This window comes from Clarias gariepinus, chromosome 10 (assembly GCF_024256425.1).
Source record: "Clarias gariepinus isolate MV-2021 ecotype Netherlands chromosome 10, CGAR_prim_01v2, whole genome shotgun sequence".
In the NCBI taxonomy this organism is placed as follows: Eukaryota; Metazoa; Chordata; class Actinopteri; order Siluriformes; family Clariidae; genus Clarias; species Clarias gariepinus.
In genome coordinates this window covers 13859309-13881753 of record NC_071109.1, presented here as the reverse complement: position 1 = coordinate 13881753, position 22445 = coordinate 13859309, and the positions used below count along the sequence as shown (strand labels likewise).

The 22445-nt window shown below is 35.1% G+C and overlaps 1 protein-coding gene across 2 annotated transcripts in view; it reads left to right on the top strand.

The window, feature by feature from the left end:
- The window catches only part of rps6kal (ribosomal protein S6 kinase a, like), a 41755-nt gene that overhangs the window by 17372 nt on the left and 1938 nt on the right, over window positions 1–22445 (top strand). The window contains exons 8-21 of one of the 2 annotated variants that reach the window (XR_008361203.1): window positions 2411–2448; window positions 2535–2677; window positions 2993–3063; window positions 3264–3352; window positions 3462–3526; window positions 10909–11011; window positions 12628–12752; window positions 13398–13520; window positions 17476–17565; window positions 17691–17849; window positions 18327–18488; window positions 20417–20500; window positions 20878–20995; window positions 21578–21619. Coding sequence is in view for 1 of the 2 variants with exons in the window: in XM_053505391.1 (XP_053361366.1) it covers window positions 2411–2448; window positions 2535–2677; window positions 2993–3063; window positions 3264–3352; window positions 3462–3526; window positions 10909–11011; window positions 12628–12752; window positions 13398–13520; window positions 17476–17565; window positions 17691–17849; window positions 18327–18488; window positions 20424–20500; window positions 20878–20995; window positions 21578–21718 (1504 nt within the window). In the remaining variant the exon portion in view is untranslated. Of the gene's footprint in view, window positions 1–2410; window positions 2449–2534; window positions 2678–2992; window positions 3064–3263; window positions 3353–3461; window positions 3527–10908; window positions 11012–12627; window positions 12753–13397; window positions 13521–17475; window positions 17566–17690; window positions 17850–18326; window positions 18489–20416; window positions 20501–20877; window positions 20996–21577; window positions 21719–22445 lie in introns of those variants that run through there. The other variant, XM_053505391.1, reaches the window with a different exon arrangement.

Sequence of the window (22445 nt, the reverse complement as noted above, 5' to 3'; positions counted from 1 at the left end):
GCAAAATTCATGATCAGTGCATTGGTTCATGCATTCCCTTCTTACTCTGATTTTAGACCTTGTCAATCTTTATGATCCCAGAGAAGCCATCAAAGCCTTTTTTTCCTAATAATTTAACACTACTGTAGTATTCAATTCAATTTTATTTGTATAGCGCTTTTCACAATTGTCATTGTCGCAGTAGTTGTTGTAGTAGTGTTGTGGCAACACAGCAGTTTAGTCTCAGTTCTCTGAATTCTTGTTGCATTGTGCATGTGGAAATGCTTTTTCTTTCACTATTTATATAGCTGTTTTCTACAGTTTAAAAAAAAACATTTTTAGTGATGCAGCTTCATCACATGATTAAATGATTTCTGGTCATGGTTGTTCATGATTTTTTTTTTCTTTTGAAGTTCAAATAATGCATTAGGATTATTATTATTATTTTTTTGGCCAGACAGTGTAATTACTATAATGAATTAAGCAAGGCTAGGGCTTTCTTATTTGCAGTGTGATTATTTAATTAATTACTCAACCACAATTATATTTTTAATATTTCTTTATTGATCTGTATGCTTAAGAGTGCTTTATAAATCTTAATTATTAGTTTTTTCTTTCTCTCTTCATTTTGTATACTGGTCATGGACATAGCAAATGGTTTACAGTTAGTATGTGACTAGGGTTGCCACTTTCAGTAGCTTTCTTTAAAATGTTCCTCTTTGTTTGAAGTATATATTATAAGAATTTTTTGCTGACAGATTAGCAACAAGGACCCCACTTGTTGGTGGACAAGGCATCCTTATTTAGACCGTCAACATTAAATTTTACATGTTAAGATGATGCTGTTTTAAAACCCTTTCCCTGCTTCTGCCGATGTTTTGATAATACAATATTATTTCAACCACATCTAGGATCATGGTAAGGTAATGATTTCATGTTGCATGGATTATTAAATAGAAAAAGAGTATGTCGTTGCCACTTTATGTAACTTTTTTAAGTAAAAAAAATTAAATAAAAATATATTTTTTAAAAAGTTCACATTGGAACTGCATGACATTGTCATGTTTATTGCACTGCAGTGTACTTTGTCACACTGTGTTGTTTTATATAAACCTTACTAATAGGTTTTAACTTCATAATTAAATATAATAAAATTGTAGAAAAGCAAATGCATAATTTTTCAGGATAATCTCGTTGCTTTTTAATGCACTTATTTCATCTGGCAACAAGCTTTGCATTCCCTCATCAAAAATGTTTTAGGCTAAGCTGTGAGCCACGAATGCATTGCTGTCTTCACTTCTTCATCAGAAGTGAGTCCTGGTCCTCATAGGATGCTTTGGGCTTAAGCAAGTGGGAGCAATCCCAAGTGGGGCATCAGTTTGCTTCTTGAACCACAGTTACAAATGAACTGCAGAGCAGTGACTGGGGAGACAGTGGTCATGAACTTAAGGCACTGATAAGTGTTGTCAATCAATTAAAATTTAACCTAGATAATTATTCATAGACTGTGAATTAATCACAATAACAAATACTTTTATTTACTTGTATTATAAATATGTAATATTGTAATGAAGAAGTGCATGACAAACTGGTTAAAGGAAACATTATGCAGTTTTATAGTATCTTAAACATTAACATTTAACAAATGTTAAATTAGAATCTCTCAACTGGTAAACTTATTGCAGCAGCAATCATACTGTGAGCCCTGCCTATTCCCATAGCAGGGACCAGGTCTGTTATCCTTTGTCTTTTTTTCAACTTGACTAGTGAAATTGTCTAGCACATGTCTTTTTTTTTGTTTTTAACACACCCAGAGTGGATTAGTGCAGTTGCCATTTGTCATTGATTAAGTGTGCCGTTTCCCAAAAGTAGTTATTGTTACTTACCAATATTCAGTGGTCTCCAGTACATGCAACAAAAGTAGCTTCTGCAAACTGTCTTTTACTTTCACAGCTTTTTTGTGTCTTACATTTAATATATTTTTGTAAAAAACAGCTCTCCTTGAAGGTAGCTAGAGAACGAAACTTCCATTTAAACCTTCCATCTAAACCTTCCATCTAAAAGCTTTTTATAACGAAACCTGACTCAGCAGACTTTGTCATGTTTTCTCGTCATCTTACGGTCCATGTTAAACATTGCCATTATTACACATAGCCGCAATCTTTCACACTGTGCTCCTTCTTGTCTTGCCTCTGTGAAGAATTATGATCACATAAGTCACTTCCCTTGCTGGCAAGGCATACAGAACTATATTTTTCAATACAGGATGATCCCCTAGTATAAGTGACTGGTGGCAACCCTAGATATGAATGTTTTGGATTCCAACTTATTTTTGTGTGTGTGTGTGTATGTGTGTGTGTGTGTGTGTGTGTGTTTTATTGTATCCATGTGCTTGTGAACCTGTATTGGAGAATCTGATTTTAATTTTCAGCATTTTGCTTGATGAAGCTGGACATATCAAGCTAACAGGTACAGTCCGCTTCTATACCATTTTAGTATTAACTTGCCTGTTTGTATGCAAGCATATGACTAAGGCATTGTTGCTCCTGTTGTAGACTTTGGACTCAGTAAAGAATCAGTAGACCAAGATAGGAAAGCGTACTCTTTTTGTGGCACTGTGGAGTATATGGCCCCTGAGGTGGTCAACAGGAGAGGTCACACACAGAGTGCTGATTGGTGGTCTCTTGGTGTTTTAATGGTAAGAATTACAGACATGGCATTTGCACATCTAATTTCTTAAATGTAAGCATAATGATTTATCATAGTGCTGAATTACACCATTTTGTATTATGAATAGATTTGCTCTAGATTCCCTTCCTCTATCCCCCCTTTTCAATTAAAAGTAATTTATTGACACACTTAAGACAGAGCTCTTTAGAGCTTATTGTCATACCACACTCTTTCTCTAGTTGAATTACATCAGTGTTTTATATACTTTTATGTGTTATATATTTGGTTTTACCAATGCGATCACATTCACAGGTTTCATATTTTTGTATTTTTATACTACTAGTTTGAAATGCTGACAGGGACATTACCATTTCAAGGGAAAGACCGGAATGAGACCATGAACATGATTCTTAAGTAAGTGGTTGTGTGAAACACACATTATGGTCATCAGTGTTCTGTTATTTAAAACTGGATGCAGTTGGTCTTTGTATAGCTAATAGCTGACTGCTGTAAAATTAATACAAAACAAATAATTTTGTTTTTTATTTAAAATCTGCCCAAATGAACATGAGTGACATGCTGTCTTTTTTATTGTTCTGTCTAATTTATATTAGAGCTAAATTGGGAATGCCACAGTTTTTAAGTTTGGAAGCACAGAGTCTTTTAAGAATGCTCTTTAAAAGAAACCCAGCTAATCGTTTGGGTAGGTAACAGGTCTTTCTTTGAGCATAGTAAATCGTCACTAAATTCTGTAATATACTCAGTTAGGATAAATTAGATTACCTACTTTTCCTTTTTGTTGTCTTCTGCAGGAGCCGGTCCAGATGGTGTAGAGGAGATCAAACGACATGCCTTTTTTTCAACTATAGACTGGAATGTGAGTGTCTTTAGCAAGTGTTCAAAATGTTCATGTATTACACCTCTATGGAGCAGGACAATACTCAAGATTCTTCGAATACAAGTGCATGGTGTATCTGAAGTGTATAAATATTAGTGCCAATGCAGGCTCCTTATGGCCTGCTTTTCTGGGCTAGAATTCATTGCAGCGTTATAAAGGCTTTAATAGCATTGAGAGGATTTGGGACCATGATCATGTAGATGTGGAAAAATCTATGAAAATATCTTATGAATATAAGTTAAAATGTATAAACAAAAATATTGTGAGTTTGAGCAGTATTTTGCACACTCCTAGCTTATAGTACTGTATATTACAGTACAGTGGAACCCTGGCTTACAAGCATAATTAATTCTGGAACCAGGCTCGTATTCCTAAAGATTCTTAAACCAAATCGAATTCCACCATAAGAAATAATGGAAACTCAAATTATTCATTCCACAGCCCAAAAAAATAAGTTCATAAAAATAATGAACACAAAATATTAAGTAAAAATAAAACAAATTAACCTGCAATTTACCTTAAAAAAAAAGTAAAAATAAATCCCGACAGATGAGTGTTTCCGTTTGTGCGCACAGGCGCTCTGTGTGTGTGCGTTCGTGCGTGCGCGTGTGTGTGTAAATCTAAAGTACGCTCCCCTCTCCCCCTTTTCTTATTTTTTTCTTCTTTATTTTTTCAATTTTTTACCGGAAAAATCTCTGACACTTGATTGAGCAACACATTAACGGAATCACTGCTGTAAAGTAAAAATAAAACAGATTAACCTGCACTTTAACTTTTCGCGACAGAGCAGTGATTGTGTAGATCAGAGAGTGTGTGTGTGTGTCTAAAATGGATCTTTAATGTCTCTAATAAGACTTGCTAATAAGACTTTTGTGTTTTTAAAATGTTGATTATACCAGTAAGAGGCGCGCACTAAGACCCAGCAGGGGAGACGATTACCCACAATTCCACAGCACGAGAGAAAAATAGTTGGCTCAATTGTAATCACGTGATTCTCGATGTCAAAACAAGAAGCGCATGCATGATACAAGATACTCGGTACTTGTAAACCAAGACTTGTTCGTTTACCAAGTCAAAATGTATTAAAAAATCTTGTTGTCTTGCTGGACACTTGCAAACTGTGTTACTCACAATCCGAGGTTTCACTGTATAATGACCAAGTTTGTGATTCCATTATTTTCCCATAGTTTTTATTACATATAAACAGCAAATCAAACTAACAGCTTCCTCTTTGACCTGGGTGAGCACAATCACCATTACACACCTTAGGTAACAGTCCTCCTGTCTATCCATTAACAGACATTGGTTTACACTGCCATTTATCGCTCCACCTCTGCTTGTTTGATGAAAAGAGTCTACTTCCTTCTCATTTACAACTTTAAAGAATCCTGTAAACAACGTCTTGTCTTAAATTCTGACCTAGCGGGCCACAAGCTTCAAGTGTCACTCGCATTTAGGTATGTCACATGCCCAAGCTATTTTTCTACATTCTCATAGGCTGCTATGTCTTTGTGTTCATGTAGGTCACTTGTAAACGGGATCAGTGAGCAGCCACAAACATAAATATCAAGTAATGGACGTGCATTTGACAAATCACAAAGCAATGCGATATATTGCTTTGCAATTTTACAAATGTATTTACAATTAAACCTTGGATTGCGCGCATAATTCATTCTGGAAGCCTGCTTGTATATCAAAGCACTTGTATATCAAAGCAAACTTACCATAAGAAATAATGGATACTCAGGTGATTTGTTCTACAACCAAAAAATATTTATATAAAATAATTGACATAATGATAATAAAATAAAAAATAATAATAAAAAAAATTAATCTGCATGTTATCTTAAAAAGAATTATGGCTGAAGTAAGAGGAGTGAGGAGAGGAGGAGGATGGGGGCGACATTCTCACACACACGCGCGCGCGCACCCGCAGACAAACACATATACGCGCGCACTAACGGAAACACTGCTCTGTCTGACACTTGCATTTGTTTCCGTTTGAGGATTTTGCGGTAATGTGACGTTGCATTGTCATTAAACAGATTAATCTCCAGCACTACTGCAGCCTTTCAATTTACTTTCTTCACAGGTGCTATTGTTGCAGTACAGTTACAGACACTATACTTGGACACACATGTTCATAATGTTATAATAAACAGTACATGCGTGTACGGATGTTGACTACACCGAGCCTGAGCATGGGAGACGATTACTTACAGCAGCGCGAGCGAGAGAAGCACCATTGGCTTAGCTGGGATCATATGACGCTCAGCGGAAAAAGCGCATGCATATTACTCGTATATCACTTTTTATTAAGGTTAAAATTGTCCTTTCGGCCTCCCACACACACACACATACAGACACACACTCTCTGCCTTACACAGAAACACTGCCCTGTCGCGATTCTTTTTAAAGGTAAAGTTCAGGTTCAATAGGGTTTTTTTTTATTTTATTTTTTTGTTACTTTACAGCAGTGATTCCGTTACTAAAAACACACACGCGCGCTGTACAAACACGCTTACAAACACAAAATAAAATGTTTTACACACACACGTGGCCACAGTGTCATAGTAAACAGTACACGCGTACACTGAAAAAAATGACACTTTGGATCAACTAACAAGCAATTTTTTTACTTTCTCTCAAATCAAATGTCATAGGTTTAATTTTTATTTGATATTAATATATTTTTTAAGTTTCCCCAAAGCAAAAATAAATTCATCCATCCAAATCAAAAACAAAAGTTGTTACAACGCCTTAGGCCAGTAAAACAAATTTTTCGACTTTGTAACAACTTGATTTTCACTTTAGAAACATTTAAAATTTTAAGTACACTGAAGAAAATGATACTTTGGATTAACTTGAAAAAAAAAAAATCAAGTTGTTACAAGCAATTTTTTTTCTTTCTCTCAAATCAAACGTTAGAATATTCTTTAATTTTATTCTTTAATTTTGATTAAATATAAATAGATTTTTAAGTTTTCCCAAAGCAAAAGAAATTTATCCATCCAAATCAGAAACAAAAGTTATTACAATGCCTTAGGCCAGTCAAACTTATTTTTTTACTTTCTAAAAACTTGATTATATCACTCTAGAAAAACATAAGATTTAACATTATATTTAAGTTTAGTGAACTTAAAGTTGTTTCTCTACATGAGAAACAACTCATGTAGTATAAAGTAATAGGAGTAAATTATAGTAGTAATCTTTTTCATTATTCTCAAGTTAAAAATATGATTACGTACAAACTTAATTTTATGAATTATACAATATATAGTCTTTTTCTGAAATAAAAAAATTTAATTATCTTTGAATCAAAAAAGTTATTTTATGTAGAGGTTACATTTATAAATGAAGTAAGCAACCTTTAAAAAAAAAAAAAAAAGTTTAAAAACGAAGATAATGAACACACAAGTTCTTCTCCAAAAACATTTATTACCATCCTTGAAACGATACATTACCTTTTCTTTTTGTTGTACTATTGTTTCTCCAATTAAAAGACAGAAAACAAAAATAAAATAAATAAAACAATGCATTTTTAATAACTTAATCTTAAGAACTGTATAAACCTATTTGCCAACCATGTAAAAATCTGACCATTGTTTGACAAATGAACTGACCAAAAAGTTTATATTTAACTGTCAATAAGCTATACATTCCCTAAATATTTTCTACAGGGCCACAAAAGTGTGTTTGAGTTTACCAAGATAGCATAAGTTTAGCGCATAGATGAGCCCAAACAACATGGAACATTCATTTGCGACTGATAGAAACTCAATAAGTCACAATCCCGATTTCATGTGGTGGCTGAAGACAGTCTTCTTCCTCCCTGAGGACGAACAGGGTTATTTCTGCCTGAGCGTCATCTTTCTGAACAACCTAATAAAAGAAAGGACATTTGTTAAACAAGTTGCTCTACTTGCCAAAACAGTGTCTGATGTATGCATGTAAAAATAAATAAATGCTCCATATAAGTGCAAAAAAACTACTGATTGTAAAAAGTATACTGATTGGAAGCTCACAGGTTCAAACCTGAGCACCACCAAAGCTGCCACCTGAACCTTAGAGCAAGGCTAATTTATCAATTCAGTAATATTTTTCAGTTCTCAGATTGAAATGCTTTATAAAAAAACGCTTACCAGTGCTTAATCAGTTAGTCCACATCTTCCACTAAATACACCATAAGACATTTCAGGAGATACTCTCTTCATACATTCACCTCCAGGCTCTAAGCATGTAAAAACAAACACAGTATTGTTGGTTATGTTAGGCTGTATTCACTGAAACCTGTATTCAGACAGCATACACTAACCTGTGAAAAAGTTAAACTAAAATGTTTTATTGTGCTAGTAATTTAGTGCGTCACAGCCAACTTGATTTGGATGCCTTGCTCAGCTCCTGTGGCTTCCATTCACACACACATATATATATATATATATATATATAATTTGACACCAAGCTAATTTCTGCTTTTTTGAGCAAGTACATACCAGATCAAGAACTTGAAGATGAAGATTATATCGTTGGTCTTCTCTCTGACCATTCCTTCCTTGTTTCTGATTATCTCAATGAGTTTGTAGTGTTGCTTGTTTGAGGAAACCAGCAATTTCAGAAACTCATTACTGATGTAAAAAAAAAAAAAATGAACAAAAAAAAAATTCTTAGCAAATCTTAATTACAGTGTGTATAGAAAAAAAAATCACCCCCCCACAGACCTTTAAAATAACTGCATTCTGTTGCTTTGTGCTCACTACTGATAATACAATAAACCCATGAACATATTTCAGTTTCGCAGGATAATTTAAATTATTCTCTGATATTATCAGATAATTCAACTACTAGTTTTCAGTGCTTCGTCATTTTCAGGGAGTTTATTTTAGGATATTTAGATTACACTGACATTTACTAAATTCTCGGCAATTTTATTGTAAACTAAAAAACCTGTAAACACAAAAGTGAATAAAGATTTCATGTTTACTTTTAAACTTCATGACACAGTAATGGCTAACCTCAGCTTGTTGTTCTGTGTAAACACTAGCTGAAAGTGGGACAGTGCTCTGCCCATTAATCCAACCTAATACTACCAAGCAAATTGGAAGTTTTTATATAATTGTATATATAAATAATTTACTGTTTTGAGTTTTATTTCACATTTAATTTACATGGTTAATTTAATCGGTTGGCCTGTTGTACTTGTAGTAACGTTAAATCAACGTGTCAAAAATTGCTGCCAGTGTTTATATACTGATAACCTTAAAACGTGTAATAAAGTGTTACCAGTATGTCCGGGACATGTGCTAATGCCCCAATTCATACAAGGGAATATAGTTTTAGCGATATTACATTACTTACACGTTAGCAAGTCCAAAAGATTTTAAACACGACTATAAGTACACTACAAACATCATTCACTTCAAACTGGCTTGTTCTGTGTTTAGGTCACTTTCCTATTAATTTTTCACAGTACTCAAATGTAATTAATTTTATGTTATTCGGCACAGCCGACTTAGCGTAGAAACTCCAGTGTTTTTGAAAATAACCGCGTTAGTTTGCTAATGCTACTGTAGGTAATATAGGTGTTTTTAGCTAGTCAACACAGACACAAAATGCAATCTAGTAAACACAGACGCAAAACTCAATCTACAAAGTAGTTGTTCCTGACATAAATCATAAATTTGCTCATGGAAGAGATACATTTAACATAAAAATGACATGAGTTTGCTTTCTTACCTGTTGTTTTCTTTGAAAAACTATGGCCGCCAGCAAACGTGATTCAGTCCGCGATAATACTACGTCATGAGGTCACGTGACACGGCGAACTTTTGGTTGGAAGCAGAAATGTCCTTTGAGTGAACGGATACATTTAAGTTTAAACAGGGGCTTCGTTGTTTGCTTTTAAGCAACGTAAAAATATCAGTTTCGTATAGGAAATCAAAAATTTCCATCAGATCAATGTAAAAACATTCTTTGTATCAATGACACAGCAGTTTCACTTTTTTCAGTGTACACAGATGTTTACCAGTTTACTTTTATACCAGTAAAAGACGTGCACTAAGACCCAGCAAGGAGACGATTATCCACAATTCTGCAGCGCAAGAGAGAAAAAACGTTGGCTCAGTTGTGATCACGTGATGCTTGGCGTCAAAACAAGAAGCGCATGCGTGATACGTGATACTTGTAAACCAAGACAATGCTCGTTTTTCAAATCAAAAGTGATTAAAAATCTTTGCTCGTTTTGCGGGACACTCTGCCTTACTCAGAATCCAAAGTCCCACTGTATAGTAAAATGTGTAACTTTTGAACAGAAAACTAGCAACTGCAGAGTGATCTGCAGGAGCCTGTTGCACACAAGGTCTCCAGAAAGAACAGTCTGCTCTGTCGTTTCCTGAAGAGAGCTTGAGTGTTGTGATTCAAGGCCAGTTTAGTATTGGTTCGGACCCCAAGGTACCTGTACAAACCAAACCTTTTCACTTCTTTTCCCTGGATAATAGGACAAGGGGCCTCCTTTCCCTCTCATGGTGACGACAATTAAGCTTTGGCTTAAATTTAACTCAGTGATTTTCATTGGACAATATGATAGGCATCTCTATGAGTCCTGTGTACTATTTTTCAAAAGTGTTTTCATTAGACTCATACCCATCAACATACTGTAGCAATAACTTCCACTTTACCTAAAAATACACATCATATCCTTTATTACATTACTTCAAAGTCTTTCCTTCAAATATGTAGTGAAGACTGGTTGATGGAGGCATACAACCAGAAAGCAGTAATTCTAGTTTACTATTTAGGGTAATCACTATTCTGCACAAGTTCCATAACCTTATAAAAATAATCAATCAAAAAGTTTGCGGTTTGTCTCAAGTTCAGGTTTGCATTTTAGTGTCATTTAAGCTCTACTAGCTTTAATTATCTCTAGTATCTAGCAGTCAGCCAGGCAGCAAGCCAGGTCTTGCTGTGATGGAGTAATGGCCACAGCAAGAACCATTTACAAACCAGTGGGACTTGATTGAGCGTGAAGTGGATGGAAGGGTGCTCATGGAAAGAGGCAACTGTTAATCAGTCTCCATTCATCCTTTCTAATACAACAGCTTGAGCAAGCCTGGACTCTGACCTGTAGCTTCCCATAGTTCAGGCTGAGCAGGTGTGAAAGGCACCATTACCCACAAAACTTTACCATGAGGGATACTGGCTGGAAAGTCACTCTGTCATCACCCCAGGTTGTCCTGTATGTGTCTTACATTGCTGACCTTTTAAAAGGTCTTCCATGATAAAAAGAATAACAGCATGGGTTGGTTCTTATCTGTTTATACTTATACTCTCTCTCTCTCTCTCTCTCTCGTTCTCCCTGTGTATAGAAACTGTACCGGTGTGAGCTTCAGCCTCCTTTTAAACCAGCAGCAGGAAAACCAGATGACACATTCTGCTTTGACCCTGAGTTCACAGCAAAAACCCCAAAGGGTAAGAATTGTTCTATCATAAAGTTTACAGTTGAACTTCACCTTTTATTGGATTGAGTTGCTTTTTCTGTTGCACAAAAATGATGAAACTTTACATTAAAGTAAGTTTTTATTTTTTTATTTTTTATTTTTTTAGAAAATAAATAAATTGTGTAATAGTTTTTGAAGTTTTATGACCTTTTAATAACTTATACAGTTTAGTGTTGTAAATAGTTAACCTTTACTGATTTTTACAGGACATTTTATTTCACTATTGATAAAGATATTTGGTTTTAAAAAATAAAAACCAGTTTAATGATCAGTTACTGGGCTATGTCAGAGTAAATTTGGCAAGAGAAGGCAGAAATTCTTCAGATATCACATTTTAATCCTGACAATGGCACAGCAATCTGTGGCAGGGTGTGATGGATGCCATACTCTTTATTTACTGTCAGTTGTGTTAAGATCCCCGTAACACAGTGTGGCTAACAGTTTTTTAGCTGTCGTGTGGGTGGGACTTGGACTAGACCAAACTAAGGAGAGAATAGAAGAAAAAAATATTGCAAGTAGTCACAAACTTTTTAGTCAGTATCATTGTAGCCGTTTCAAAGTTTCATTTCATGAACAATTGTAGTGTACAATATATAGCCAAACGACAGACTGTGGGCACCTGATCATTAGAGCCGTATGTGCTTGTTGATCATTCAATTCCAGAATAGCCTCCTCTTTGCTGTTGTAATAACATATACTCATCTTTGACGGATTTCCACTTGAGTTTGTGATGTAGTTTTTGAGAACTGGGCAAATTCAACTTTATAGTGACACAATAAAAAAATCGGATGTCAATTCCTTGATTCCTCAAGGAATCAAACTCTAATGCAAGCTTTGGAGTTAATTTTATACTTATAATGATTTGCCTCACAAACATGAAAATGCAAACTGAATTTTATATTAGGAATCTGCATAGTGGATATCAGCTGGATTAACCCCAAAATTGTACTTCTCAATGTGTAGAAAGACTTTTCTTTTATGGAATCTTTGGGCCCCCTGCAATTTCTAGTTCTCATTCTTTGCTTTTGGTTCTTTTGTTTCTGAATGATGGTTTTTACTGTTGTGTACCTTTATTTCTAAATTAATCTTTTTTCATTTAGTTTTCTCGCTTTTTGAAAGGTTAATAGTTTCACTTTTGAATCTTGTGAGGGCTGATTTTCTTAAACTGCCCCTTTACATGATGGGTCACAAAAACTGATTCCATTTAAACTTTTCATGACTGGAGTTTTTTCCAGGAATCAGTGGGTGCCAGGCAATAATGCAGATAAATTAAACAGACACATGAAATGTCTTTAACAGTTGATTTACAATTTTTTAAAAACACAAAAAAACAAGAATTTCCACTGTGTGGATTTAAGTTGTACTGTAGATACCAAAACTTAAAAAAAAAAATAATAATAAATCAACTTTTATTATATGCCAACAGTTTTATTATAAATTTTAGGAGACACAATAGTGAACATTTTTGTAAATTATTTAACAGTAGTAGTAGTCAACATCTAGACCAGTAATTTCTCCACTGGCTTTAACAATTTTCTACAGTGTAATCAAATAATTTGCATTATGTTTTTCCCATCACTTTCACAGACTCTCCAGGCATTCCTCCTAGTGCAAATGCACACCAGCTTTTTAAAGGCTTTAGCTTTGTAGCCCCAGTCTCTCTGGAGGAAAGCAAGAGTGCCCCTCTTGTTAACATCCTCCCCATTGTTCAGGTAACTGTGGATGCACATAAGCAATTACCACCTTGTTTTTTGTGCTGCAGGTATTTTGTAATATTTTTACCGTATATATATATATATATATATATATATATATTAATGAGTCCAGATTTACCCTGTATCAGAGTGATTATTGTGGTAGGATAAGATGGCAAGCACATGATGTAATGCAACCACCATTCATAGTGCCACTGTACAAATCTGCGGAGGCATTGTTGCAATCTGGGGTCCTTCAGCTGGTCTGTCTAGGCCCAGTAACAGTTTGTTAAAATTGATAAAAAGATTTCCATACAGAGTTGCAGAGTTTTTTGACAAGATAATGTACTAATGACAGCAGAGTCAAACTACTCTATAAGGTCTTCTCCAGCACCAGGGCTTTAAAATGAAAAATAATTAATTAAATTATTATGGACCACTTATACACTGCACTAAGTGCTTATAACAACATTTACATAAGGATTGCCAGATTACATATATACATTATAATGAAATCTCTTGTCGTTAATATCATTTATTCTGAATGTATTGAAGAATTTCAAGAGCAATAGTAAATGAAAGGATCACTTTTTGCAAATGATCCTGTATTGATTATAAGGGACAATGATTGTGTACTCATGTTGCTCTCTTTGTTTGGTTAAGATGCATAGCGACGCAGCACAGTTCTCGGACGTGTACGAGCTGAAAGAAGACATTGGTGTTGGCTCATACTCCATATGCAAGCGCTGCATTCACAGAGTCACAGCCATGGAATTCGCTGTGAAGGTAAGACATTACAAATTAAACCTTTTATAGAGGCTGATGATAGTTTGTCATTGCCAGCAGAGGGCAGTAAAATCCCAGCAAATTCTATGTGATCCCTTTCAGAGACTGTGACATATGCAGATAGTTCATTGGCTTAAAAAAATGTATTCACTCACATATTCACTCACTCACAGTCTATACCGCAGGTGGAATACTACTGTACCTGGTCAGGGTGTCAGTCCATTGCCGGGCGCACACATGTACACATTTATTTACAAACTACGAACAATTTGTGAATGCCAATTAGCCTAATCTGCAGGTCTTTAAACTTGGGGAGCAAATCGGAGTACCTGGAGAAAACCCACTAAGCACGGGGAAAACATGCAAACTCCATGCACACAGAGATGGAAATCGAACCCAGACCCTAGTAGCCACACCACATTTGTTCAACAGATCATATTTTCCAATTAAGCTATCAATTTATATGCATATGTATAACACTTAAGTGTATATGATGCTAATGAACAAATGATGCTCCTAACATTTGACATCATGCCGTTGATTAATGAGGAGTACTGTATATGGTTTTGTTTTGGGTTTTTTTCACCATAAATGACATATCAGAGAACACCTAACAGTTAATTTCTCAACTTTGTATAATGAAGCACTTACTTTATAGTACACAGCATATATATTTTTGGAAGATTAGCTTTTTTTTTTTTTACTGAAATCAGAGACTTAAACTTTATGAAAGCATGCCAATGCCTGATTATCAAGCAGTAATAAACTAGTTTATTACAACAACTGTTATTTTTTGGGATGGGAATCACTATGGACCACGCAATATGATATTATCCAGTTTGATTTGTATTGCGATTTTGTAAGTATCATGATTTTATGAATGTAAATCATCAGGATGTAGTACTGATATTTTTTTCAGATGTAGTTACAGTTCTAAATAAACTTTCCAAATAATTCACTTCCCTCACACAGGATGTAGTGCTTTCTGCCAAAGTGTGAACAGTTTAGAACACCTAAACCTGCAGGATTATAGAAGGACTGAAACATTTTACTACCTCAAATGCAAGAATATACCGTACTTTGCAAAAGCCCCGGCTCCCCTCCTTATTTTGTTTCAATTTCAATTTCAATTTTTGATTTAAATGAAAGAAACTGGAACAAATGTTTCATTGCAACAAAAATTGCCTAAAGATACAATTAAAAAATTGGTTGTTTAGGTCACAACCTCAGCAGCAACCTCATTACCCCTTTCTTCTGTTTCAACCACTCAGCATTCAGCATCACCAGTTTACTAATCATCAACCTTAACATCTGTCCTCCTTAACTCAAGTTTTTCAATGGTTCATGCCTTAAATTAGCATCATGGTCTACAAATCTTAAATTATTTTTTATCTAGCCTGCCTAATAATACACCTGCAAATTTGGGAGGTAATTTACCCTTATTTCTAGATTTTATGAATGTACTAAACACTATTCCCGGAAGAACATTTTACTAAATTATCTGAGTAAACTGTGAATAGCTTTGATATTGCAGTGTTTATGTAACAAGGTAATGATTTATTAATTGGTAACTCTACATGCCCCATACATTTATATTAATCCTGTAAATTTTACTCAGACGTAAAAGAGGATACAAGGACAAAATTTTTCAGGTCCACATTATCATCAGTCTACAATGTAATTTAGTTTCTTACATTCTTGAACTGAGTTCCCAACACTACTTTTTGCTGAAGTCACATAAAAGGGAGACAAAAGATTTCCCTGAAGGCACAAAAAAGGATACTTTTTGAACATATTTGTTTTACACAACATTTATGTTCAATTCTGTTCAGTTCTGTTGAAATCCTTTTCCACACTAAGATACATTATTAATAAGAGCTAAAAAAACAAATTCAGTTATATACTGCATCTCTGGCTGAGGAAGCAGAACTGATTGGCTTGCATTTCACATATATAAAAACATCTAACCAATCATACTAAATGCTTTTAACCAATTATAGTGGGAAAGGCCTATATGCTAAGATTCTGTAAATGCTGCAAAACTTGACAGGACAGCACCCAGCACTACGGACAGATAATGGCTTAGAAGTTAACACAAATGACTCCCATGTGCTTTTGGTGTTAAAGTTTCCTCAGCTAAAAAAGTTCTGTTTCAACTGAGTTATAAATTAAAGTTACAGCATAAGTAGCTTAGCTAATGTGTAAGTGCAAAGTTAATGCTAACTTGCTGGCTAATCATAGTAAACTAAGATCGCTGTATATTATGTAATAAAGCTAACCATCGTGGAGAAGAAAGCATTTGGAATCATATCTGTGAACCGAAAGATACGATGCATCTAGGAATTTTTTTTTTATCTACAAACCCTGACAGATTAAAATACAATGTTTAAAATTAAGTGGCACACTGAAACTATAATCTGTATTATTAGTATAATTGTTTTTAGCTGGTGTAAGAGTGTAGCTTGAGTTAAACTGACTAAAGAAATACAGGAGTATTAATTTATTATTTAATTGAGAAGATTATCCTTATCACGAAAGGTGGCAGAGGTACACAAGTGCAATTCTTGAACTTGAGTAAGATTAAAGTGGTACATTTTTAGCCAGGTACTATTACCTGTATTAGGTAATGTATTAAGTATGTGCTCTAAAATTTACTTTGATAAGTAGAAGTACTCCACATTTTTCTGGATATTTATCCAAACAAGTTACTGATAAAAACATTTTTTTTTATCACAATTGAAATTGACAACATGAATGTGCAAGTCTAGTAGAGATTTGTTTTCTGTAGAAATTTGGCTAATTATAGAAGCCATTTTATGATCAGATGATGTTAAAAAAAGAAAGAAAAAAAAAGGTAGAGTGTTACTTACTTTTGAACATCACTGTAGGCCTAAAGGCAGAATCTGGACTTAGTGCATTATATATTGTAGTATATAGTGCATTAAACTCAGGACAAATACAATAGTTTGTTCAACCATTCAGTAGTCTTTTTTTCTTTTTTGTCCCTAGATACAAAGATAGGAAAGGATATGGAAACGCACACTCCTAGAGTATACACAAGACTGCATCATGGCAATGTCTATAATCATTCAAAAATTGCAGCGTAGAAACCCTTGAAGTACTGTAACCCACAGTGGGGCATTTGGCCTGTTTATATCCCAGCATGATGTTCTATGAGGGAAACTGCTGTTAGTTCAGAATGATGAAGCTAGTGTTGAAGTTTCTGCAAGTGAATCAGTTGTCAGGAATTGTGCCATCTGGTAGAAAAGAGTTTTTTTATTTTTTTAACTTGGGTCAAATGTTTCAGGTGGCCTTAAGTTGCTAAAATTTTATCCTATTCCTCCTGACAGCTGGTGTAACTGAGTCAGGTATGTAGGCCTCCTTGCTCACTTTTTCCAATTCTGCCCTCAAATTCTCTATTGGATTGACATCGGGGCTTTGTAATGGCCCCTCTAATACCTCGATTTTGTTGTTCTTAAGCCATTTTGATACAACTTTGGAAGTCCATTGTCCATTTTAAAGACCCATTTTTTTTTTCTTGGCTGCTGATCTATTGTGTGAAGAGTAGCAGTCCCTCCTGCAGCAAATCACCCCACAACATGATGATGATACCCCTGTGGTTCTTATTTAATATGGTGTTTTTCAGCCCGAGAGCCTCCCCCTTCTTCTATCAGCGAATGTAATTGTCAATAAAAGACACTGACACGTTTGACCTGCTTGTAATTATACTTCAGTATACCATAATAATATCTAACAAAAATATTTAAAAACACTGAAGCAGCAGACTTTGTAAAAATTCATATTTGTTTCAATCTCAGGATTTTTTCCTAGTTTGTGTAATGTAAAAACATTTATTTATTACAAAATGTCCAAACAAGTATACTGAAAAGCTTATTTAAGTTGTAATGTTGATAAAGACTTTTGTCCTTCCACTCACTGTATTGCTTTGCTACAGATAATTGACAAAAGTAAACGAGACCCTTCAGAGGAGATTGAAATTCTTATGCGGTACGGCCAGCACCCAAATATCATCACATTAAAGGATGTAAGTCTTAAATTATCATTTTGTCCCCAAAGCAGACCAGTGTAGTTCTGTCTGTGAATATGACTTGCGTATGTGTCTGTGTGTGTGTGTCTGTGTGGGTGGGTGTGCGTGCTTATGTGCATCAGGTGTATGATGAGGGGCGATTTGTGTATCTGGTAACAGAGCTAATGAAGGGAGGAGAGCTACTGGATAAAATTCTCAGGCAGAAGTTCTTCTCAGAGCGGGAAGCGAGCGCTGTGCTCTACACCATCACCAAAACTGTGGACTATTTGCACTGTCAAGGGGTAAGGAAATTATTTTTGAAAATCTGCCACACTTAATTGTTTTATATCTTTAAGGGAGTTTTTTTAATCTACTTTTGTATATTCTGGATCAAAGTATTCTTTTTTTTATCATATTATTTTAGATTTAAAAAAAAACTATATATCTTTACAAAATAACAAGATTGGAATGGTAATTTTAAAATCAGGAAATAAAAAAATGCCTTTTTTGTCTGCTTGGTTATGGAGAAAATACTAATTCAATTTAATTCAATTTTATTTGTATAGCGCTTTTAGCAATTGTCATTGACCAATTGAATTGAAATTGAATTGAATTGAATATGCATACATAATTTAGTGGATACAAACAGTACCGTTGTTCTCTGTTCTTATAAAACTGTCTGTCTGTAAAAATTTCAAAGCAGCTTTAAATGTAAGTTAAAAAGTAATACTGTACATTCCCCGTACTGTAAACCAATACTGTACATTTCCTGTACACAGGTGGTTCATAGAGACCTGAAGCCCAGCAACATTCTGTACATGGATGATTCAGGGAATCCTGACTCCATTCGAATCTGCGATTTCGGCTTTGCCAAGCAGTTGAGGGGGGATAATGGCCTTTTGCTCACACCTTGTTACACTGCTAACTTTGTAGCACCTGAGGTGAGAGAGACCCAAATTATAATCAGTGTTTACTAAAAATGAACCTCGACTTGGTAGTGTTACAGTGTTCTGTTACATCTGTAATTGCATGCAGAGAACTCAGTTAGTAAAAATCATTCACTGTGGTCAAATTCCTCGTGTGGTCTGTTAACGTGCATATTGCATTGCCAGTTGTATATGCAAAAGTAGCACACATGCTGTACATGTAAAACATTGGAAATGCAACATGTAACTTTAATTTTGTTACAGGAGTTTCTGCTATGCTGTGTCCTAAATCATCTTCAGGGTGTCCATAGTCATAACTATCAGTGCATGTGTAGTGCTTTGCTCGTCTTGCGGAACACTCGTAAACCGCATTACTTGTAATCCGAGGTTTCACTGTACTTACATATTAGTGGTGTAATGATACACCCATTTGAATACGTTCCATTTTTTTTAAAGGAAGTTCGGTGCGGTTGTGATATGAAAAAATACAGTCTAGCTTCACCTGGTGCTGGGAGATTCTCTCCATTAATGCCGTTAAATAAATTTAAAGAAACGGACAGAAAACTGCTGAGGACTTGTAGCAAAAGATTTAAATATATTTAAAAGATACTATATAGCTTTACAGTATAATTAAGAGTGGTAATTTGTAGTTAACAGTTAGCCATTTCCAACTTGAGTAGATTAGACAGATGAAGTGGGAAACTGGACGCCACCATAAGGGTTTTTATTAGCAACTAGCCAGGCAACTAATGTGGATAAGTGATGTATATTTTCTTCATCAAACAGTTAAATGCATTGTCTTAGTGTTTTAGATTTAACAAATGTTTTATATTGATTAATCTAAAGCTAGTGCTTGTATACTGGGTCCAAAAATATAGTAACTTATTATGTTGGAAACTTAAAGAGGAAGTCGTAGCAAATTTAAGGCAAAATTGGTTTTACTGATCAATTTGGAGAGGGTGTCGAGAGGTCAGAATGAGCCCGGGAAATAGACTCACTGGGTCACGAATGCAAGTTTTTGTCTTTTGGATACTGTTGACACAGGGAACAGCTCTTCACCACAGCCTCTGCATTACACTGTAACCAGTTTCTGTACTGTAACTGCAATCATCTCCAAACCACCATTTCTTATAACACTTTGTTTGCATTCCAATGTTTGTGTTTGTGTCCGCCCACCACTACAAATCTCCAATGTACAGACAGCACAGGTGCAGTAGAAATAAGCTGCAGCTTCCCCAAACTGAGAATTTAAACACAGAACTAAATGTTTGTACCAAACTAGAACACAACTAGTTTGGTACAAACATTTACCCGTCATGTGGAGTGGAGCCCTCCAGAATGTACTCTTCAAATAGAAAATCTACCTGCATTTGGCTCTTGGGTGTTAATTTCAGACCCTGATTATATACAGTAGTGCAACTCGTTTAAAAGTAAATTCAGAAACTGAACAGAATTGTTTTTCACTTCACTGTACTTATGAAAATGTACCAAACTATAACTTTAAAACCCAAGTAGACACTGAACTGTGACTTTTGCATACTATTACACCCCTACTCACTAAAGAGTACTACTTTCTGTAAGCTATGTGCTTTAATATTGACTTATTTTATATAATGTAGTTATTAATCACTAAGGAGATTATGGCAATGCAGCCATAGTACGTTTCCTCTTCTTATCTAGTTTTTAACATAGAACATAATTTTTGCAACCTCAAGAAAGGGTCCCCAAGCTGTTGGCAAATGTTTCAGTTAAAAGCTGATATGTTATTACATTATTTTAATCTGGCACTTTTTTTTCCTACAACCCAACCCTTAAATATGCAGATGACTTTTCAGCCTAAACTGGATATACAGTACTATAGAAATGTCTGAACACTGGCTTACAGTGGTAACAATTTTCCCATCCTAAATAAATCTTTTTTTTTGTTTGTGTGTATGTATGAGATTGCAGGTATTGATGCGTCAGGGTTATGATGCAGCCTGTGACATCTGGAGTCTGGGGGTTCTTCTTTATACAATGTTAGCTGGGTGAGTAAGAAACACACTCTTGGAAATTGTAGCAGATCTCTTAATGTCATTTTCAGTGGCATGGGGCCTAATATAGTGGGCTGTTACCAAAGTAATATCTATAGGTCATTTATAGAGTTGATCTAAGTAAAAATGTTTCTTGCTTGTGTGGAGTATAGTTTCCGTTGACTGTTCTTTTGTAAGGCAGCCTAAATGATAGGGTACAAGTTAAATAACAACAAATAATCATCATATTCTACCTTTAAAAATATTTTGAGGATTTCATTGGGGTTAGCATTAATTATGTGTAATGAGTTGAAAAGTTTTATGGCACTAATGCAAAAAGGAGCCAGTACCCATTAGCTTCTGTTAATATCTTTTGGTTCGGCTTTGTGTAGGTACACCCCCTTCGCTAATGGCCCAAATGACACCCCAGAGGAGATTCTATTACGTATTGGAAGTGGCAAGTTCTCTCTCAGTGGAGGAAACTGGGACGCCGTATCTGACTCTTCGAAGGTAGAGCAATAATCATCTTATCACTAATAAACACTCCCTTTCTTTTCCCAAAATCATCAGCTAGGGCTGGATACCAAACAATGATAGTTTTATGACCAAGACCAAATTACTTGAATACTATTGATTATGGAAAAAAATGCCTTGCTATTCAGTACCAAGTTTTGACACCTAATGATGTAATTGCCATCAGGGAGTGACCCAATAAGCATTTACCATGCTTATTACATTGCTCAGAGACAGGACTCATGTGTGTCTCTGTATTAAGTGTGTAAACATGCCAAAGAGCTAAAAAAAAATAATAATAATTTAATATATGTACCAAAATGTGTAATGTAATTTTATTTTTGTTTAAATAGATCTTACAAAAGAAATTTCGCATTGGGAGGGTGAATACCTGTACTAATATAACCAGCCTTAAAAAAAAAAAAAAATTTGACCTAATAAAATATGTTTTTGCTTATTTTGATTATTCATGCCTTGTTAATGATTAGCAATGTCTTATTTTTTTTTTGTTTTGATTAAGCTTTATTTGTGTACAAATGATGATTAGACTTTGCAGTGTCAATTTTTTTTCACCTGCAGGATCTCTTGTCTCACATGCTTCATGTGGACCCTCATCAGCGGTATTCGGCCGAGCAGGTACTGAAGCATTCGTGGATTGCCTGCCGAGACCAGCTGCCCCATTTCCAGCTCACCCGACACGATGCACCTCATCTTGTTAAGGTAAAACTGATCCTTATGGATGAGATAATGGACTGCTGTAAAAATACTTATTTTTTTACATTAAGAACTAGTGAATTGTTTACTTTCATATTACCTCTTGGATATTATTTTAGAACATTCATTGTGTAATCTGGCTGCTAAGTGATGCACTGGGTAGTGTTGCTCACAGCTCTAGGGTCTCCTCTTCAAGCCAGAGCTCACGATACTCTCTGTACAGGGTCATGCAGAGCCCAAGTTGTTTACATTACTGAGGTCCTTGGGCAGTAATTGTGCACATTGATATTGCATTGTACACATAGTACACTGTACAAATTAATGTGACTCTGGGTAGGCAGGTTTGGTTGCTCACGAGTGTTCACAAAGTTCTCTGATTTCTTCCCACATCCCAAAAACTTATTAGTTGGCAAATTGACCTTGCTAAATTGCCCCATTTGTAAATAAGATGGTGTTAATGTGTGTGCATGGACATGTGTCCAAATTTAGAATGTGTCCCAGGCTCCAGATACACCTTAGCCCTGAAGAATAAGTGATTTTATTTCTCAGAGCTTTTTGCGATGTAAACATTATTTATGTAGACCAAACACATTCTGTGTAGATTCATCTGGAACCAGGTACCGTCAAACTTTGATTGCAAGCATGATTCGTCCTGGAAACGTGCTTGTATATCAAAACATTGGTACATCAAAGCAAGTTTTCCCATTAAACTCTGATAATTTGTTCCAGGGCC